The sequence below is a fragment of the Montipora foliosa genome, chromosome 8 (assembly GCF_036669935.1).
Source record: "Montipora foliosa isolate CH-2021 chromosome 8, ASM3666993v2, whole genome shotgun sequence".
NCBI classification, from domain to species: domain Eukaryota; kingdom Metazoa; phylum Cnidaria; class Anthozoa; order Scleractinia; family Acroporidae; genus Montipora; species Montipora foliosa.
In genome coordinates, this window is record NC_090876.1 from 51,532,531 (window position 1) to 51,549,462 (window position 16,932).

The 16,932-nt window shown below is 40.7% G+C and overlaps 1 protein-coding gene and 1 pseudogene across 1 annotated transcript; both read right to left on the reverse strand.

Moving 5' to 3' along the window:
• The window catches only part of LOC137968913 (amidase-like), a 24,062-nt pseudogene extending 18,692 nt beyond the window's left edge, over positions 1 to 5,370 (reverse strand).
• A 114-nt stretch (positions 5,371 to 5,484) lies between these two features.
• LOC137968914 (amidase-like) lies at positions 5,485 to 9,931 on the reverse strand. Its single transcript, XM_068815382.1, has 5 exons — positions 9,829 to 9,931; positions 8,922 to 9,032; positions 8,709 to 8,838; positions 8,134 to 8,446; positions 5,485 to 5,829 (listed from the first exon to the last, which is right to left on the reverse strand). Exons 1-5 carry the CDS (start codon positions 9,929 to 9,931, stop codon positions 5,485 to 5,487), a joined length of 1,002 nt encoding a protein of 333 aa, XP_068671483.1.
• Between the last annotated feature and the right edge of the window lie 7,001 nt (positions 9,932 to 16,932).

A 16,932-nucleotide genomic window follows, 5' to 3' on the forward strand; every position in this document is an offset into this window, starting at 1 on the left:
GTATTTGAACAGCATAAAATCACACTGCCCCACCCAAGAGCAAATGGAGAAGTTGAGAGATTCATGCAAACGCTAAATAAAACTGAACAGATCGCACACCTACGAGGGAAAGACCGTTTGGAAAGACAAAACGCAAAGCATGACTTACTGACTGCATATAGATCAACACCACACTCAGCCACCGGGACTACAAGTGAAGTACACCATAATTATGAACCCGTGTTCTACATTGTACATACATGTACAATAGAACACAAGGATCCAGGATCACAGCCAGATGCATAAGAGACGGGAGAACAATTTGCAGGGATACCAGCAACTTCAAACTAATGAATGCAGTTATTAACACTGCAGACAACAAAGAGATAGGATAGAAGGAGAAGGAAACACATCAGCCGACCTCTACCTTGATAGACCGACTTCAGAGTCAAAACAATAATTGTAGAGAAATTGACTGACAAAATAAGCATGACAAAAGTAAAGATACCGTTAGAGAGTGCCATTTCACACACACAAGGGAGGCACTGACTGAAGCGCCATCAGAGTCACACCAACCCCAGAGAACAAGAAGGAAACCCTCCTATTTAAAAGACTTTATACTAACTTAACTAATAAGAAAGACACATTAAAACCACTAAACTATACTTGTTTTGAAAACGTGACAGAGAGACAAACTTAGTCTTTTTAAGGTTAGGATCGAGGGATGTTATATCAACAGAGTTGCATACATGTACTGTACATTGTACCTACCTATTTTTGTATCACATGTTATTTACATTAAAAATAGTCCTACACAAGATGGCATTGTGATTGTGATCGGTTCATTACAACTCGATCTTGGGAGAGAAAGGGTTGAGTGGACCAAGATGTTGTTAAACTTGAGTTTAACTACAACATAACTTTCATTATAATTTGGTGCCTGCCTGACATTGAAAAACTCTACATACATGCAATACGTAAATACGTACATACTTACATACTTAAGAACAGAACAACAACAACAACAACAACTGTTAAGAATCCCAACTGGCTGGAAGCAAACCTTAGTTGGCTATTTACAATTGCAGTTGGGAAGTTGAACCAGGGAATACCAGGATGAAATTCAACGAGAAGTCAGAGCAGGTCTTGAACTCGGGATTTCCAGATCTTAAAGCAAACACCCTAACCGCTGGGCCACAATGACTTCTAAACTCTCAATGATTTTGTCAGATGCATAGAAAATGTCGCTCCTCACCAATTCTGCAGACCCAGAGGATGAGCCTCCTGCCATCCTTGTTTTACTGTGAGGATTCAACACAGGACCTGTGACAGATGTAAAGCTTCCACCACTGAAACACAAGTCTTCACAAACAGCCTTGCCAAGAATGTGTCCACCAGCATCCAATATGCGGGAAACTACAGTGGCATCGACATCTGGAACAAATCCTCTCAAGATATGAGAGCCATTCATCATAGGTACCCCTGACACACATGTGTTATCCTTGATGGCCACTGTTTTACCCTGAAGTTTACCGCTTGGTGCTCCTTTGATGTCACAGCACCAGTACCTGATAAACAAAGAAAGGTGTGCTGCATATTAACATGAATTATATTCCTAAATTAGTGAGTCTCTGACATCATTTTCTCCTCAATCCCACTCTCTCAAGATTTTACACTGTTAGTAATAACAAACCGCTAAATAGGATTCAATAAACACTGGTGTCTTCTTAAAACCAAGGCTTAAAACTTGGGTCGCTTAATAATATTGTTTAGTTAACATATCGGTAGTTTTGAAATCCAAAGAAAAATAGGATAAGGATAACCCACCATGCATTGAAAGGATTTTCCTCAGCTGTTGGCCTGAAACCAGGTGTCCGGGGATATTTGACTGGCAGCTTGGGATCTGGTAACTCATACAACCGCTGATAAGTATCACCAAGAGTCTTGGCAATTGCATCTATTCAATTAATATAGCCCAGTCTGAGTTTGAACTTCATAATTTTTAAAAAAGAAACTGTTCTCATTTGGTTCAATATTGACCGCTGTACTCTCCAAGTTCACTCTCTTCAATGTCTAGTCCCAAGCCTCTCGAAATCTCTGACAGATGCTGAAGGCTTGGTACTCGGACAGCAGATTCCTTGAAGAGCTTTTCTAAACGGGGAGGGAAATCAGAATCATCACGGCATGAGTCATCCACAGAAAGATGTTCTAAATATCATTCCACAGGAATGTCAGCTGACCCACCACTTGTTTGGTCAGTACAACATGTATTCCTGAATTTCTGTGTGGCATCAAAGAAGCTCACGCAATAACAAACCTATTTTCTATTTCAATCGTCAGCGGCCTGTGACTTCCATGAGTGTTACTTAAATTGTAATAAATAAATACGTAAGAAGAGTGATTTGGAAAACGCTAAACGCTAAAAAACGCTAAAAGATTCTTTAAAAATATTTTTAAAAATTCTAAAAAATGGACGACGTTACCCTACGCCATTATCAAGTCAAGATGGTAGACGTTTTTACGTTTCGGCGTAGAGTGATGCCGAAATGTCGTCCATTTTTAGAATTTTTTAAAATGTTTTTAAAGAATCCTTTTACTTTTCAATAAATAAATAAATGACTAAAATAAAGAAACTCTTAATAAAACTCTTCCAATTGATAGTGGTTTTGCATATAGGTTCCATGCCAGGCACCACACAGAAAACACATGGAAGGAATAGTTGAACGAGTTCTAGAGTAACGCCGAAACGTCCTCCATTTTTTAGAATTTTTTAAAATGTTTTTTAAAGAATCTTTTAGCGTTTAACTTTTCAATAAATAAATAAATGACTAAAATAAAAAACTCTTAAACAGGGATTACTAGTTCGCAGGCTCAACTACAGCTGTAAGTAACGGGATACTGCGATTTTGCCTCAAAATGAGTGGCAGGTACAAAACACAGGTCTCTGTTTACCATTCATTTTTGTAAAGAAACAGTGAACTTTTATCCGTTCCGCTACGGGACCATAGGCGCCTATGGTCCCGTAGCGGAACGGATAAAATTTAAAGTTCACCATTTCTTTACAAAAATGATTGGAAACGTTCCACTTTTTTCCGGACCCGTGCTATTTTCCTCTGTCGTGTAAACGCACCTTTAGACTCAAAAATGAAGAAAGTAACCCAAAACCCTCAATTTGGCTAACCCTAGGCCTAAAACCTAACTTTAGGCCTAGTTAGGCCTAGGGGTTAGCTAAGTTGAGGGTTTTGGGTTGTTGTTCCTCCATGTCCTTCAGTTTAATAGTTACTTTTTGAAAATATGTGTCAAAGAAAATACCATCCATAATGACTTCAGAAACGCAAAATACGTGTGGTTGACACGTTAATTATTTTTGAGTAAGACACCGACACAAAAGAATAATAATTAAAGACCTACAAGATCGAACTCGAAGCCAGCATCATGAGGCCTATTTAACTTAACCCTAACGCGAAAAGGTAAATACACACGCTAGACTGACCAGTTGGTTGAAGATTTTATCTAGACTAAGGAAAGTTGATAAAACCAAATTTTTGTATACTACTTCTCCCCCGAAACAGCACCACACTTTCTTTAGAAACTACCGCCTTCAAGTATAAATAAATCATTTTTTGAGAGAGAAACGATTGTGGCATAGGTTTTGCTTTGGCTAGACTGTGCTAGTGACCTCAGTAGTTTCTGAACAACAGTTACTCTAGGATAGGGAGGGTTTGGTGAGTTTACTCTGGTACGGGGTAGCAAAATTCACCTGAACCAGCTCTGGTTTAGGCTAAGGGTTCCAAGGTCCTAGCGGCACATCCCCCACCCAGAAATTCCTAAAGTACCGTCCCCGGGCCAGAAGCAAAATAACGCTTCTGTGTGTTAAGGCTTGACCAAGCGAATAAGTTGGCATATTTTTGTTTTACGAGGAAACATTTATCCAATCGACGTTAACTTGAAATCTGCATACTTTGCTTTCTACTCCCTCTTTCATCTGAAATGTGTCACGTGATTTTTAACGGCTAAAAACAATTGAAATATTTTATCGGAAAAGAGGATGGAAAAGTCATCTTATATCAAGATACCTTGCTGTAGTACTCCTATCGAGGCTTTATCACTCTGCCTTTTAATCATATGCCCATCTTAATGGCAACGGTAAATCAAAATTAAAAGAAAAAAAAAGGTCAAATCACATAGAGGTCACAATAAAAATGAACGATATCACATTGATAGGTATACTTATACGTTAATGGTAGTTTTAAGTAGTTTCAAGCAAAACTTTGTCGGAATCTTTTAAGGGTAAACGTTCCCCCAATCTCAAAAACAAGCGTTATGACGTCTTCAGTCAAGAAATGTGACGTGACAGACAACTACGAGTGAAATGCATAATTTAAAATAAAAAGGTTAGGATGCAGAAAGTGGAAGTACTTTTAAATGTTCAAGCCTCGATATACTTAGGGAATTGTAAAATGATCTGAGAAATGGTAATACCAACGTTTCGTTCATGTTGCCTATGTCAAATAAGGACTTAATGCAAAAAAAAAATGTCCCTTCGTTTTACCTAAATTACTCCACTATGTAACTTGATAGTAGTATAATGAAAGTCACCTTTTTATGAAGACGAGTAATAAACTATACTATATATATTTACTAGACCTCTGTTTCACATCATACAAACGAGGAACTTAAACCGGGGTACAACGCAGTTACGATCAACAGACGAAGATTTTGTGAAATATGATGAAAAGTTAAACAAATAGTAAAAATGTGTTCCCACGTCCCCACGTCCCCACCTCCCCGAGTCCCCACGTCCCCACGCCCCCGAGTCCCCGAGTCCCCGCGTCCCCACGTCCCCACGTCCCCACGTCCCCACGTCCCCACGTCCCCACGTCCCCGAGTCCCCACGTCCCCACGTCCCCACGTCCCCGAGTCCCCACGTCCCAAGTCCCACGTCCCCGTCCCACTTTTAGTCACAGCCGTAAAAATGCGTCCCCACGTCCCCACGTCCCCTCGTCCCCACGTCCCCACTTCCCCACGTCCCCACGTCCCCGAGTCCCCACGTCCCCACGTCCCCACGTCCCCACGTCCCCGAGTCCCAAGTCCCACGTCCCCGTCCCACTTTTAGTCACAGTCATTTTTACTCAATATGTCAATAACACTCCGTGTCAAAAACGCAACTAAATAATTTTCCCACCAGCGTTCAGCATCAAACCCTTTACTGAAAAACCCTTTACTTGAATTATCAAGCAAAAAATGGGTAACACAGCTTTCCTTCAAATAATTTTTGACTAACAAGAATTAGTGAAATTTCCAATTGTTACCGGGAGACTGTGCAGATCCAAGTTGTTCAATTCCTTCTCTGTCTTTGTTAAACCCATATGTTACCAGAGGATTTTCCATTTGGTTTCAGTGTTCCACATAACAGCACACTTGGTAAAATATTAGAAATACAGCTCACTTTGATTTCGGCTCGACGGGCGATAGATTATTGTCGAAGTCCATTACTCGCCGCTGTTAAGATTCAGATATATTTGTCTTGTTTATCCAATTGACGTTCCATTCTTGAGCTCCATAAGGGTATATTTTGTTCAAAGATGCACTAAAACGCCACGCGCGCGCGTTACAATGACTTTCGACGCCATTAGTTGCAGGTACATTAGCTTTTGGAATAAAATAATCATCCAGTACCTTAAAAGTTTCGGCGTAGTTCGTCTCTGCACCATCAGGCACCAGTGTGAAATAAACTTCCTGTACGTCAAGCCCAGCTGTGTGAAGTAGCAGGCCACGTTTCTGCGAATCGTTTGTGATCCCTTTACCAAGCACGTACAATTGAAACGCTCTTTTCCATTTTCTCCACCGCTGCGAAACGGAATGAGGATCACCTTTAACTTGAAAAGGCTGCAAACTGCCGAACGCTCGCCGAACTGCCATCTCCCTCGTTTGATCCTCCGCCAGGCATCATAAAAAAGTATATCCCCTCCAAACACAAAATGGTAAAAGAAACCAGTAAAAAGACATTCCTCGACATCCCATCCTCGTCGCCAGATGTGATATTCTGATACAAGAAAATAAGAACCTCTCATGTTCTACGATTCAACTTTATTGTAGCTCACTCTCCATCAACATGGCTGCCACGAGCCGAACACAACAATCTCACTACGCATCTCGGGATGCCTACAAAACACTTCCTTTTCCGCTAACCTCCGGGACGTCCGCTTTCCGGTACAATACACTACACAAAGCAAGAGAAAAACATGAAGGGAAAGTCAAGAAAACATCAAAACCTGCTGTAGTGACCATAAAAATCAGAGAGGAAAGCCTGAAAGACAAAAAGATGCAGAGACTAGCAAAGAGAATCGCAAAGGAAGATTGGAAGAAATATAAACGTGACAAAGACCAGGAACCAATTACCTTCTAGTGAAAAACGAACTATCTGTAGCAGAGGGACTAATCTTCAGAAAACAATGCATAGTACTTCCAGCAATTCTGCAAAGGAAAGTTGTCAAGATTGGACAAAACCTTGGACAATTAAGAAAAACAAAGACTAAGCAACTCTTGAGAGAGAAAATTAATAATGGTTCCCTCCGATGAACAGCATGATTGATACAGCCAATAGTCAATCCATGACATTGTTATGAGTGTCAAGTAGCAACAAAAGAGAAGAGAGAAGAACCCACCAAGACAACAAACCTTAATTCCCTGCCACACCTGGGATACAGTATCTGTGGACCATGGAAGGTCATATCCAGATGATCATTACAACTTTGTGTTGATAGACAAAACCAGGAACCAGGTACCCTGTGGTAGAACCTGTACCATTGACAAATTTCAAGGTCAACAACGCGAAATTTGCAACCTATGGCACACCAAAGAGAATAGAGACCGACATTAGACCTCCATTCAATTCGAAAGATTTCCAGGAGTTTGATGTATTTGAACAGCATAAAATCACACTGCCCCACCCAAGAGCAAATGGAGAAGTTGAGAGATTCATGCAAACGCTAAATAAAACTGAACAGATCGCACACCTACGAGGGAAAGACCGTTTGGAAAGACAAAACGCAAAGCATGACTTACTGACTGCATATAGATCAACACCACACTCAGCCACCGGGACTACAAGTGAAGTACACCATAATTATGAACCCGTGTTCTACATTGTACATACATGTACAATAGAACACAAGGATCCAGGATCACAGCCAGATGCATAAGAGACGGGAGAACAATTTGCAGGGATACCAGCAACTTCAAACTAATGAATGCAGTTATTAACACTGCAGACAACAAAGAGATAGGATAGAAGGAGAAGGAAACACATCAGCCGACCTCTACCTTGATAGACCGACTTCAGAGTCAAAACAATAATTGTAGAGAAATTGACTGACAAAATAAGCATGACAAAAGTAAAGATACCGTTAGAGAGTGCCATTTCACACACACAAGGGAGGCACTGACTGAAGCGCCATCAGAGTCACACCAACCCCAGAGAACAAGAAGGAAACCCTCCTATTTAAAAGACTTTATACTAACTTAACTAATAAGAAAGACACATTAAAACCACTAAACTATACTTGTTTTGAAAACGTGACAGAGAGACAAACTTAGTCTTTTTAAGGTTAGGATCGAGGGATGTTATATCAACAGAGTTGCATACATGTACTGTACATTGTACCTACCTATTTTTGTATCACATGTTATTTACATTAAAAATAGTCCTACACAAGATGGCATTGTGATTGTGATCGGTTCATTACAACTCGATCTTGGGAGAGAAAGGGTTGAGTGGACCAAGATGTTGTTAAACTTGAGTTTAACTACAACATAACTTTCATTATAATTTGGTGCCTGCCTGACATTGAAAAACTCTACATACATGCAATACGTAAATACGTACATACTTACATACTTAAGAACAGAACAACAACAACAACAACAACTGTTAAGAATCCCAACTGGCTGGAAGCAAACCTTAGTTGGCTATTTACAATTGCAGTTGGGAAGTTGAACCAGGGAATACCAGGATGAAATTCAACGAGAAGTCAGAGCAGGTCTTGAACTCGGGATTTCCAGATCTTAAAGCAAACACCCTAACCGCTGGGCCACAATGACTTCTAAACTCTCAATGATTTTGTCAGATGCATAGAAAATGTCGCTCCTCACCAATTCTGCAGACCCAGAGGATGAGCCTCCTGCCATCCTTGTTTTACTGTGAGGATTCAACACAGGACCTGTGACAGATGTAAAGCTTCCACCACTGAAACACAAGTCTTCACAAACAGCCTTGCCAAGAATGTGTCCACCAGCATCCAATATGCGGGAAACTACAGTGGCATCGACATCTGGAACAAATCCTCTCAAGATATGAGAGCCATTCATCATAGGTACCCCTGACACACATGTGTTATCCTTGATGGCCACTGTTTTACCCTGAAGTTTACCGCTTGGTGCTCCTTTGATGTCACAGCACCAGTACCTGATAAACAAAGAAAGGTGTGCTGCATATTAACATGAATTATATTCCTAAATTAGTGAGTCTCTGACATCATTTTCTCCTCAATCCCACTCTCTCAAGATTTTACACTGTTAGTAATAACAAACCGCTAAATAGGATTCAATAAACACTGGTGTCTTCTTAAAACCAAGGCTTAAAACTTGGGTCGCTTAATAATATTATTGTTTAGTTAACATATCGGTAGTTTTGAAATCCAAAGAAAAATAGGATAAGGATAACCCACCATGCATTGAAAGGATTTTCCTCAGCTGTTGGCCTGAAACCAGGTGTCCGGGGATATTTGACTGGCAGCTTGGGATCTGGTAACTCATACAACCGCTGATAAGTATCACCAAGAGTCTTGGCAATTGCATCTATTCAATTAATATAGCCCAGTCTGAGTTTGAACTTCATAATTTTTAAAAAAGAAACTGTTCTCATTTGGTTCAATATTGACCGCTGTACTCTCCAAGTTCACTCTCTTCAATGTCTAGTCCCAAGCCTCTCGAAATCTCTGACAGATGCTGAAGGCTTGGTACTCGGACAGCAGATTCCTTGAAGAGCTTTTCTAAACGGGGAGGGAAATCAGAATCATCACGGCATGAGTCATCCACAGAAAGATGTTCTAAATATCATTCCACAGGAATGTCAGCTGACCCACCACTTGTTTGGTCAGTACAACATGTATTCCTGAATTTCTGTGTGGCATCAAAGAAGCTCACGCAATAACAAACCTATTTTCTATTTCAATCGTCAGCGGCCTGTGACTTCCATGAGTGTTACTTAAATTGTAATAAATAAATACGTAAGAAGAGTGATTTGGAAAACGCTAAACGCTAAAAAACGCTAAAAGATTCTTTAAAAATATTTTTAAAAATTCTAAAAAATGGACGACGTTACCCTACGCCATTATCAAGTCAAGATGGTAGACGTTTTTACGTTTCGGCGTAGAGTGATGCCGAAATGTCGTCCATTTTTAGAATTTTTAAAATGTTTTTAAAGAATCCTTTTACTTTTCAAATAAATAAATGACTAAAATAAAGAAACTCTTAATAAAACTCTTCCAATTGATAGTGGTTTTGCATATAGGTTCCATGCCAGGCACCACACAGAAAACACATGGAAGGAATAGTTGAACGAGTTCTAGAGTAACGCCGAAACGTCCTCCATTTTTTAGAATTTTTAAAATGTTTTTTAAAGAATCTTTTAGCGTTTAACTTTTCAATAAATAAATAAATGACTAAAATAAAAAACTCTTAAACAGGGATTACTAGTTCGCAGGCTCAACTACAGCTGTAAGTAACGGGATACTGCGATTTTGCCTCAAAATGAGTGGCAGGTACAAAACACAGGTCTCTGTTTACCATTCATTTTTGTAAAGAAACAGTGAACTTTTATCCGTTCCGCTACGGGACCATAGGCGCCTATGGTCCCGTAGCGGAACGGATAAAATTTAAAGTTCACCATTTCTTTACAAAAATGATTGGAAACGTTCCACTTTTTTCCGGACCCGTGCTATTTTCCTCTGTCGTGTAAACGCACCTTTAGACTCAAAAATGAAGAAAGTAACCCAAAACCCTCAATTTGGCTAACCCTAGGCCTAAAACCTAACTTTAGGCCTAGTTAGGCCTAGGGGTTAGCTAAGTTGAGGGTTTTGGGTTGTTGTTCCTCCATGTCCTTCAGTTTAATAGTTACTTTTTGAAAATATGTGTCAAAGAAAATACCATCCATAATGACTTCAGAAACGCAAAATACGTGTGGTTGACACGTTAATTATTTTTTGAGTAAGACACCGACACAAAAGAATAATAATTAAAGACCTACAAGATCGAACTCGAAGCCAGCATCATGAGGCCTATTTAACTTAACCCTAACGCGAAAAGGTAAATACACACGCTAGACTGACCAGTTGGTTGAAGATTTTATCTAGACTAAGGAAAGTTGATAAAACCAAATTTTTGTATACTACTTCTCCCCCGAAACAGCACCACACTTTCTTTAGAAACTACCGCCTTCAAGTATAAATAAATCATTTTTTGAGAGAGAAACGATTGTGGCATAGGTTTTGCTTTGGCTAGACTGTGCTAGTGACCTCAGTAGTTTCTGAACAACAGTTACTCTAGGATAGGGAGGGTTTGGTGAGTTTACTCTGGTACGGGGTAGCAAAATTCACCTGAACCAGCTCTGGTTTAGGCTAAGGGTTCCAAGGTCCTAGCGGCACATCCCCCACCCAGAAATTCCTAAAGTACCGTCCCCGGGCCAGAAGCAAAATAACGCTTCTGTGTGTTAAGGCTTGACCAAGCGAATAAGTTGGCATATTTTTGTTTTACGAGGAAACATTTATCCAATCGACGTTAACTTGAAATCTGCATACTTTGCTTTCTACTCCCTCTTTCATCTGAAATGTGTCACGTGATTTTTAACGGCTAAAAACAATTGAAATATTTTATCGGAAAAGAGGATGGAAAAGTCATCTTATATCAAGATACCTTGCTGTAGTACTCCTATCGAGGCTTTATCACTCTGCCTTTTAATCATATGCCCATCTTAATGGCAACGGTAAATCAAAATTAAAAGAAAAAAAAAGGTCAAATCACATAGAGGTCACAATAAAAATGAACGATATCACATTGATAGGTATACTTATACGTTAATGGTAGTTTTAAGTAGTTTCAAGCAAAACTTTGTCGGAATCTTTTAAGGGTAAACGTTCCCCCAATCTCAAAAACAAGCGTTATGACGTCTTCAGTCAAGAAATGTGACGTGACAGACAACTACGAGTGAAATGCATAATTTAAAATAAAAAGGTTAGGATGCAGAAAGTGGAAGTACTTTTAAATGTTCAAGCCTCGATATACTTAGGGAATTGTAAAATGATCTGAGAAATGGTAATACCAACGTTTCGTTCATGTTGCCTATGTCAAATAAGGACTTAATGCAAAAAAAAAATGTCCCTTCGTTTTACCTAAATTACTCCACTATGTAACTTGATAGTAGTATAATGAAAGTCACCTTTTTATGAAGACGAGTAATAAACTATACTATATATATTTACTAGACCTCTGTTTCACATCATACAAACGAGGAACTTAAACCGGGGTACAACGCAGTTACGATCAACAGACGAAGATTTTGTGAAATATGATGAAAAGTTAAACAAATAGTAAAAATGTGTTCCCACGTCCCCACGTCCCCACCTCCCCGAGTCCCCACGTCCCCACGCCCCCGAGTCCCCGAGTCCCCGCGTCCCCACGTCCCCACGTCCCCACGTCCCCACGTCCCCACGTCCCCACGTCCCCGAGTCCCCACGTCCCCACGTCCCCACGTCCCCGAGTCCCCACGTCCCAAGTCCCACGTCCCCGTCCCACTTTTAGTCACAGCCGTAAAAATGCGTCCCCACGTCCCCACGTCCCCTCGTCCCCACGTCCCCACTTCCCCACGTCCCCACGTCCCCGAGTCCCCACGTCCCCACGTCCCCACGTCCCCACGTCCCCGAGTCCCAAGTCCCACGTCCCCGTCCCACTTTTAGTCACAGTCATTTTTACTCAATATGTCAATAACACTCCGTGTCAAAAACGCAACTAAATAATTTTCCCACCAGCGTTCAGCATCAAACCCTTTACTGAAAAACCCTTTACTTGAATTATCAAGCAAAAAATGGGTAACACAGCTTTCCTTCAAATAATTTTTGACTAACAAGAATTAGTGAAATTTCCAATTGTTACCGGGAGACTGTGCAGATCCAAGTTGTTCAATTCCTTCTCTGTCTTTGTTAAACCCATATGTTACCAGAGGATTTTCCATTTGGTTTCAGTGTTCCACATAACAGCACACTTGGTAAAATATTAGAAATACAGCTCACTTTGATTTCGGCTCGACGGGCGATAGATTATTGTCGAAGTCCATTACTCGCCGCTGTTAAGATTCAGATATATTTGTCTTGTTTATCCAATTGACGTTCCATTCTTGAGCTCCATAAGGGTATATTTTGTTCAAAGATGCACTAAAACGCCACGCGCGCGCGTTACAATGACTTTCGACGCCATTAGTTGCAGGTTTAATAATTAAATGTTCTCCTGCGTGCACCAGGGAAATCGACGCATTACCCCAGCCCCCTCAAACCTAACAAAATACGCACAGAAGACTCTATGCACAAAGACACCATTTAGCAGGGGAGTGACAGGCAAGACTTTTCCCGACACGGAAAAAAAGAAAAAAAAGGAAAACGAAAAATTAAAAAACCCACGAAATGAAACCCAGATTCCGACTGGGTTTGGCAACCCAGTAACAAATTCCCATGAATACCATGTAACCGCGTTATACCTCGACCGTATCCAAGCACCTTAAGTGAGCTAAAACGTTCCGCCGTTTTCCCAAACGAATTAAAAATGGACATGAAAACTTGACTAAACCAGGTATCGCTCTTTAGCTTTCACTTTGCGGTTCGGTTAACTACACTTTTCACGAGATTATGTGAAGAAGAAAGCACTTGTTTACCGATTAAGCCTAAGCGCTCCCTTCAGTTATTAGGCCCCAGTAAGCACTCTCGCAAAAGTTTAGCTTTCATTTTGCGGTTCGGTCAACTAAACTTTTCACACAATCTCCGACAACAATAAATTATTAGCTGTTCAGTCAAATCAGTGTAGAAGACAAAGATAATCTGCGTGAACGAGAGCCTTTCCCTGGATGAAAACTTCCATTTGTTTTTCTAATTGAAATTGTGATTAATTCGGAATAACTGATATGTTATTTATTTATGAAAATAAGTAAGTGAAAACAACATTGAAGGATGTTTAACAAACCCAAAAAATTATTACTACCCCAGCAAGAACTTGTTCGCCAAACGTCCGGCTCGGTGTGCGCTTGCAATGTCACTGAACCACCGAAGCCATCGGAGATATGTCCAGAAATGCACGCAACAACCAAAAATGGCAAAAAAGAGAAAATGTTGGGGAATTTGGCAAATATGGCGAAAATGACAACTTTGCCACAATCGCCAACAAGGTAAAGTAAAAAGCAGATAGTGCTTAGGCCTAATCACTGAAAGGAGCGCTTAGGCGTAATCAGTAAACGACTGCTTTCTTCGAACCGTAAAATGAAAGCTAAAAATTTACAATAGTGCTTAGGCCTGATCACTGAAACGAGCGCTTACACTTTTGAAATATCGCTATAATGAACTGCCATCGCAGTCCGCAATCCCGTAGTCGAGGAATGAAAATTGTTCAAGGGCAAGACGATCTCGTGAAAAGTGTAGTGAACCGAACAACAAAATGAAAGCTAATATTTCAAGAGAGTGCTTTGGACTAATCACGGAAGCGAGCGCTTCGGCGTAATCAGTAAACGAGTGCTTTCTTCCTCACAAGATCTCGTGAAAAGTGTATTTAAGTGTACTGCAGTGCTTTCTTCTTCACACGCACTCGTGAATAGTGTAGTAAACCGAAGCACAAAATGAAAGCTACAACTTTACGAGAGTGCTTAGGCCTAATCACTGAAACGAGCGCTTAGTCTTAAACAGGAATCGAGAGCTATTTCCTATTTCCTGTAGTTAACCGAACCGTAAAATGAAAGTTAACCGAATTGTAAAATGATTCGATCAACGCACTATAAGAACGAGAGATACATATCAACACGGAATTAAGCTATTAGAGCACCTACTGAAGGTCATGGAGCGTATAATAGATCAGAGGCTACGAAAGATAATCAACATTGACAGCATGCACTTTGGGTTCAGCACGGGAAAAGGAAAAATCGACGCAGTATTCATAGTCAAGCAAGTGCAGAAGAAATTCACGGAGAAGAAGAGAGATCTGTACTTCACCTTCGTTGACCTCGAAAAGGCGTACGATAGAGTGCCACGGGAGCTGGTTTACTGATGCCTGAGAAAGAGAAATGTGCCAGAGAGCATAGTCAGGTTGGTGAGAGCGAGATACAAAAACACTAAGACGGTAGTGAGGACTGTGCATGGACAGACAGAGCCCTTTGACAACAAGGTCGGACTGCATCAAGGCTCAGCTCTGAGTGAATGAGTGAATGCACAGGTGGTCAGCACAGTAAACATCGGAGCTGGTATTAATCTGGCAACACAAGACAGCGTCAGGATGGAAGTAAAGACTGGTGATGGAAGGTTTTATAACGGAAAAATCGCTCAGATGCAAGTCTACAACGACGCCTTGAATGAGAAGCAGGTCCAAGAAATAAAGCAAAGAACAACAGTTGCATAGGTGAGAATGTGAATCCGCTGTGCTCTCGATCCAAACAAAAAAAGAGCTCCCTGAATAACCGACATACAGCTGGGGAGTTCCCAGATCCTTTCAGAAAGAGTCAAATATATTCTTCCCTGTGAAAAAAAATATTCTCTTTCCAGAACAGTTTACCCCTAAATTGAAATTTCCACTGAAGACAGGATGATCTCGTGCCTAGATGTCTTCAACAGCTCAGAGTTAGATTAATTGGGTGGACTTGGTATAATATTCCAACATCTGCTTTAACAAGTAAATCGATTTATCGCACGTCAATTGAATAGAGAGTGCTGGCGAACGATATGTCCTGTCAAATTTAAATTTCCTTGAAACTAAACTACTTGAGATGGCTGAAGGGGGTAGTTTCTAAAGAAACTGTGGTGCTGCGTCAGTGAGGAAGTAGTATACAAAAATTTGGTTTTATCAACGAAGTTGATAATGTAAATTGGCCACCGTACTTAGATTCTAAAGCTAACGTTTCGATCGTTAGCCCTTCGTCAGAGCGAACTGATTCGCTCTAACGAAGGGCTAACACTCGAAACGTCAGCTTTTAGAATCTAAGTACGGTGGCCAATTTACATTATTAACTCTGTTGATAAAACCAAATTTTTGTATACTTGAGATGGCTGTTTGTTAATTCTTATTTCGATTAACGGTATTCGACTTAAAATAGTAAAGGTTTCAAAACACATTAGCCTTAAGCTTCGATGTTAAGCTTTCGTCCACCTGAGAATTTTAAGATAAACTTCGTAATTAATGCAGGTATTAACAGAACGCACCTTTGTTTCCACAGATTCAATATCAAGCACAGAAGACCGGGCACATTGAAAAAACCTGAAACTAAGTGATTTAACGAGGGTTTATATTAAGACAAAGAACATGTGAGAGGGGAATTAAAATCACTGTTCAGTTCTGATTAAAGAGTAGCTAGTTTATTGTTGGAGGCGGACTTGGTTTAAAAAACACAAACAGGGGCGAGTACCTCAAATTCGCTATCATTTCCCTCATCCCATAATGAAATACCTTTTTTTCATGGGGAGGGGAACATAAGAACATAAGAACATAAGAACATAAGAACATAAGAACATAAGAACAATACAAATTACTTACTCTTGGGACTTTATCTGCTTCAGTGAACACCCCCTCCCCCCCCCCCCCCCCCCATATCGCCCAAAATGAACTGTATCGGATTGATGAAATAGCCGACATGAAACAGGCAGCACATATAGAGGGGGCCTCAAGGTAGTGGCAGTAGCTCATAAATTATTCATTCACTGACCCCTAATAGAACCGGAACTTTGACTTTCGTGAGAACCTGCAAAACTGTCGTCAACGAGGTTGTGGCTCAGTTATTGTGCTGGTCTATCGTTTTCATCACGACTTAGTTAATAGGCAGATCATCAATTTTTCTCATCAACGGTCCATCGAAAAGACTTACTCCCTCAAACCTCACTGTCTTTTCCCCTATTTAGTCCTCACCTTTTCCAAGCAGTTTCAAATCGACCATAAACAGAAGATGAGATCATGCCATGCTGTTCATTTTCTCAATAGCAATGTTAAGGCCCTGTTACACTGTGAAATGTTTCGTGCAACTTGTCCCGCAATGTTTTGGCGGCAGTGTACAGACCTGTACATGTGGCGGGACAAATTGCACGAGACATTTCACAGTGTCACATACCCTGCAAAGACCAAAATCGTTGCGAGACAAGTTTCACGAAAAGTAGATTTGGCATCGGCTCTTGCAACTTGTCTCGCAACGATTTTGGCCGTTGCAGGGTATGTTACACTATGAAATGCTTCGTGCAACTTGTCTCGCCACAATATCGCCAAAGTTGCACGAAACATTTCACAGCGTAATAGCGCGGTCGGTATAAAAAGAGCCACCATGGAACGCGGACCGTGGACCCGGACTGCGGACCAGGTATAAAACGTGGACTGCAGACCGGGTATACAACGCTGACCAAGTACAAAACGCGGACTGTGGACTTGGTATGAAGCAAGGACTAAGTTTTCAAAAATGGAGTATAGAACAAAACTAGGTTTGTACTGGCCCAGATACAGATTTTAAAAAAAGGCCTCTTGTACTCTTATTCCGTGTCAAAATATTGTCACGTACACAGAAATGCTCAGGTACGGTGGTGGACAAAATACTGACCCCCAGTCCATGGACTACCCCGATGGACTACCCAAATGGACCACCCTAAAAATACTATTTCGAATGAGTGCTGT

Excerpts from the sequence above, each read along its gene's own strand:
- LOC137968914 (XM_068815382.1), bottom strand. The coding sequence starts at position 9,931 with ATGGTGAACTTTAAATTTTATCCGTTCCGCTACGGGACCATAGGCGCC. Across the intron at positions 8,447-8,708 it reads GAAAATCCTTTCAATGCATG|GTACTGGTGCTGTGACATCA; the intron begins GTGGGTTATCCT and ends TTTGTTTATCAG. Across the intron at positions 5,830-8,133 it reads CCTCTGGGTCTGCAGAATTG|CGGTGGAGAAAATGGAAAAG; the intron begins GTGAGGAGCGAC and ends TCCGTTTCGCAG.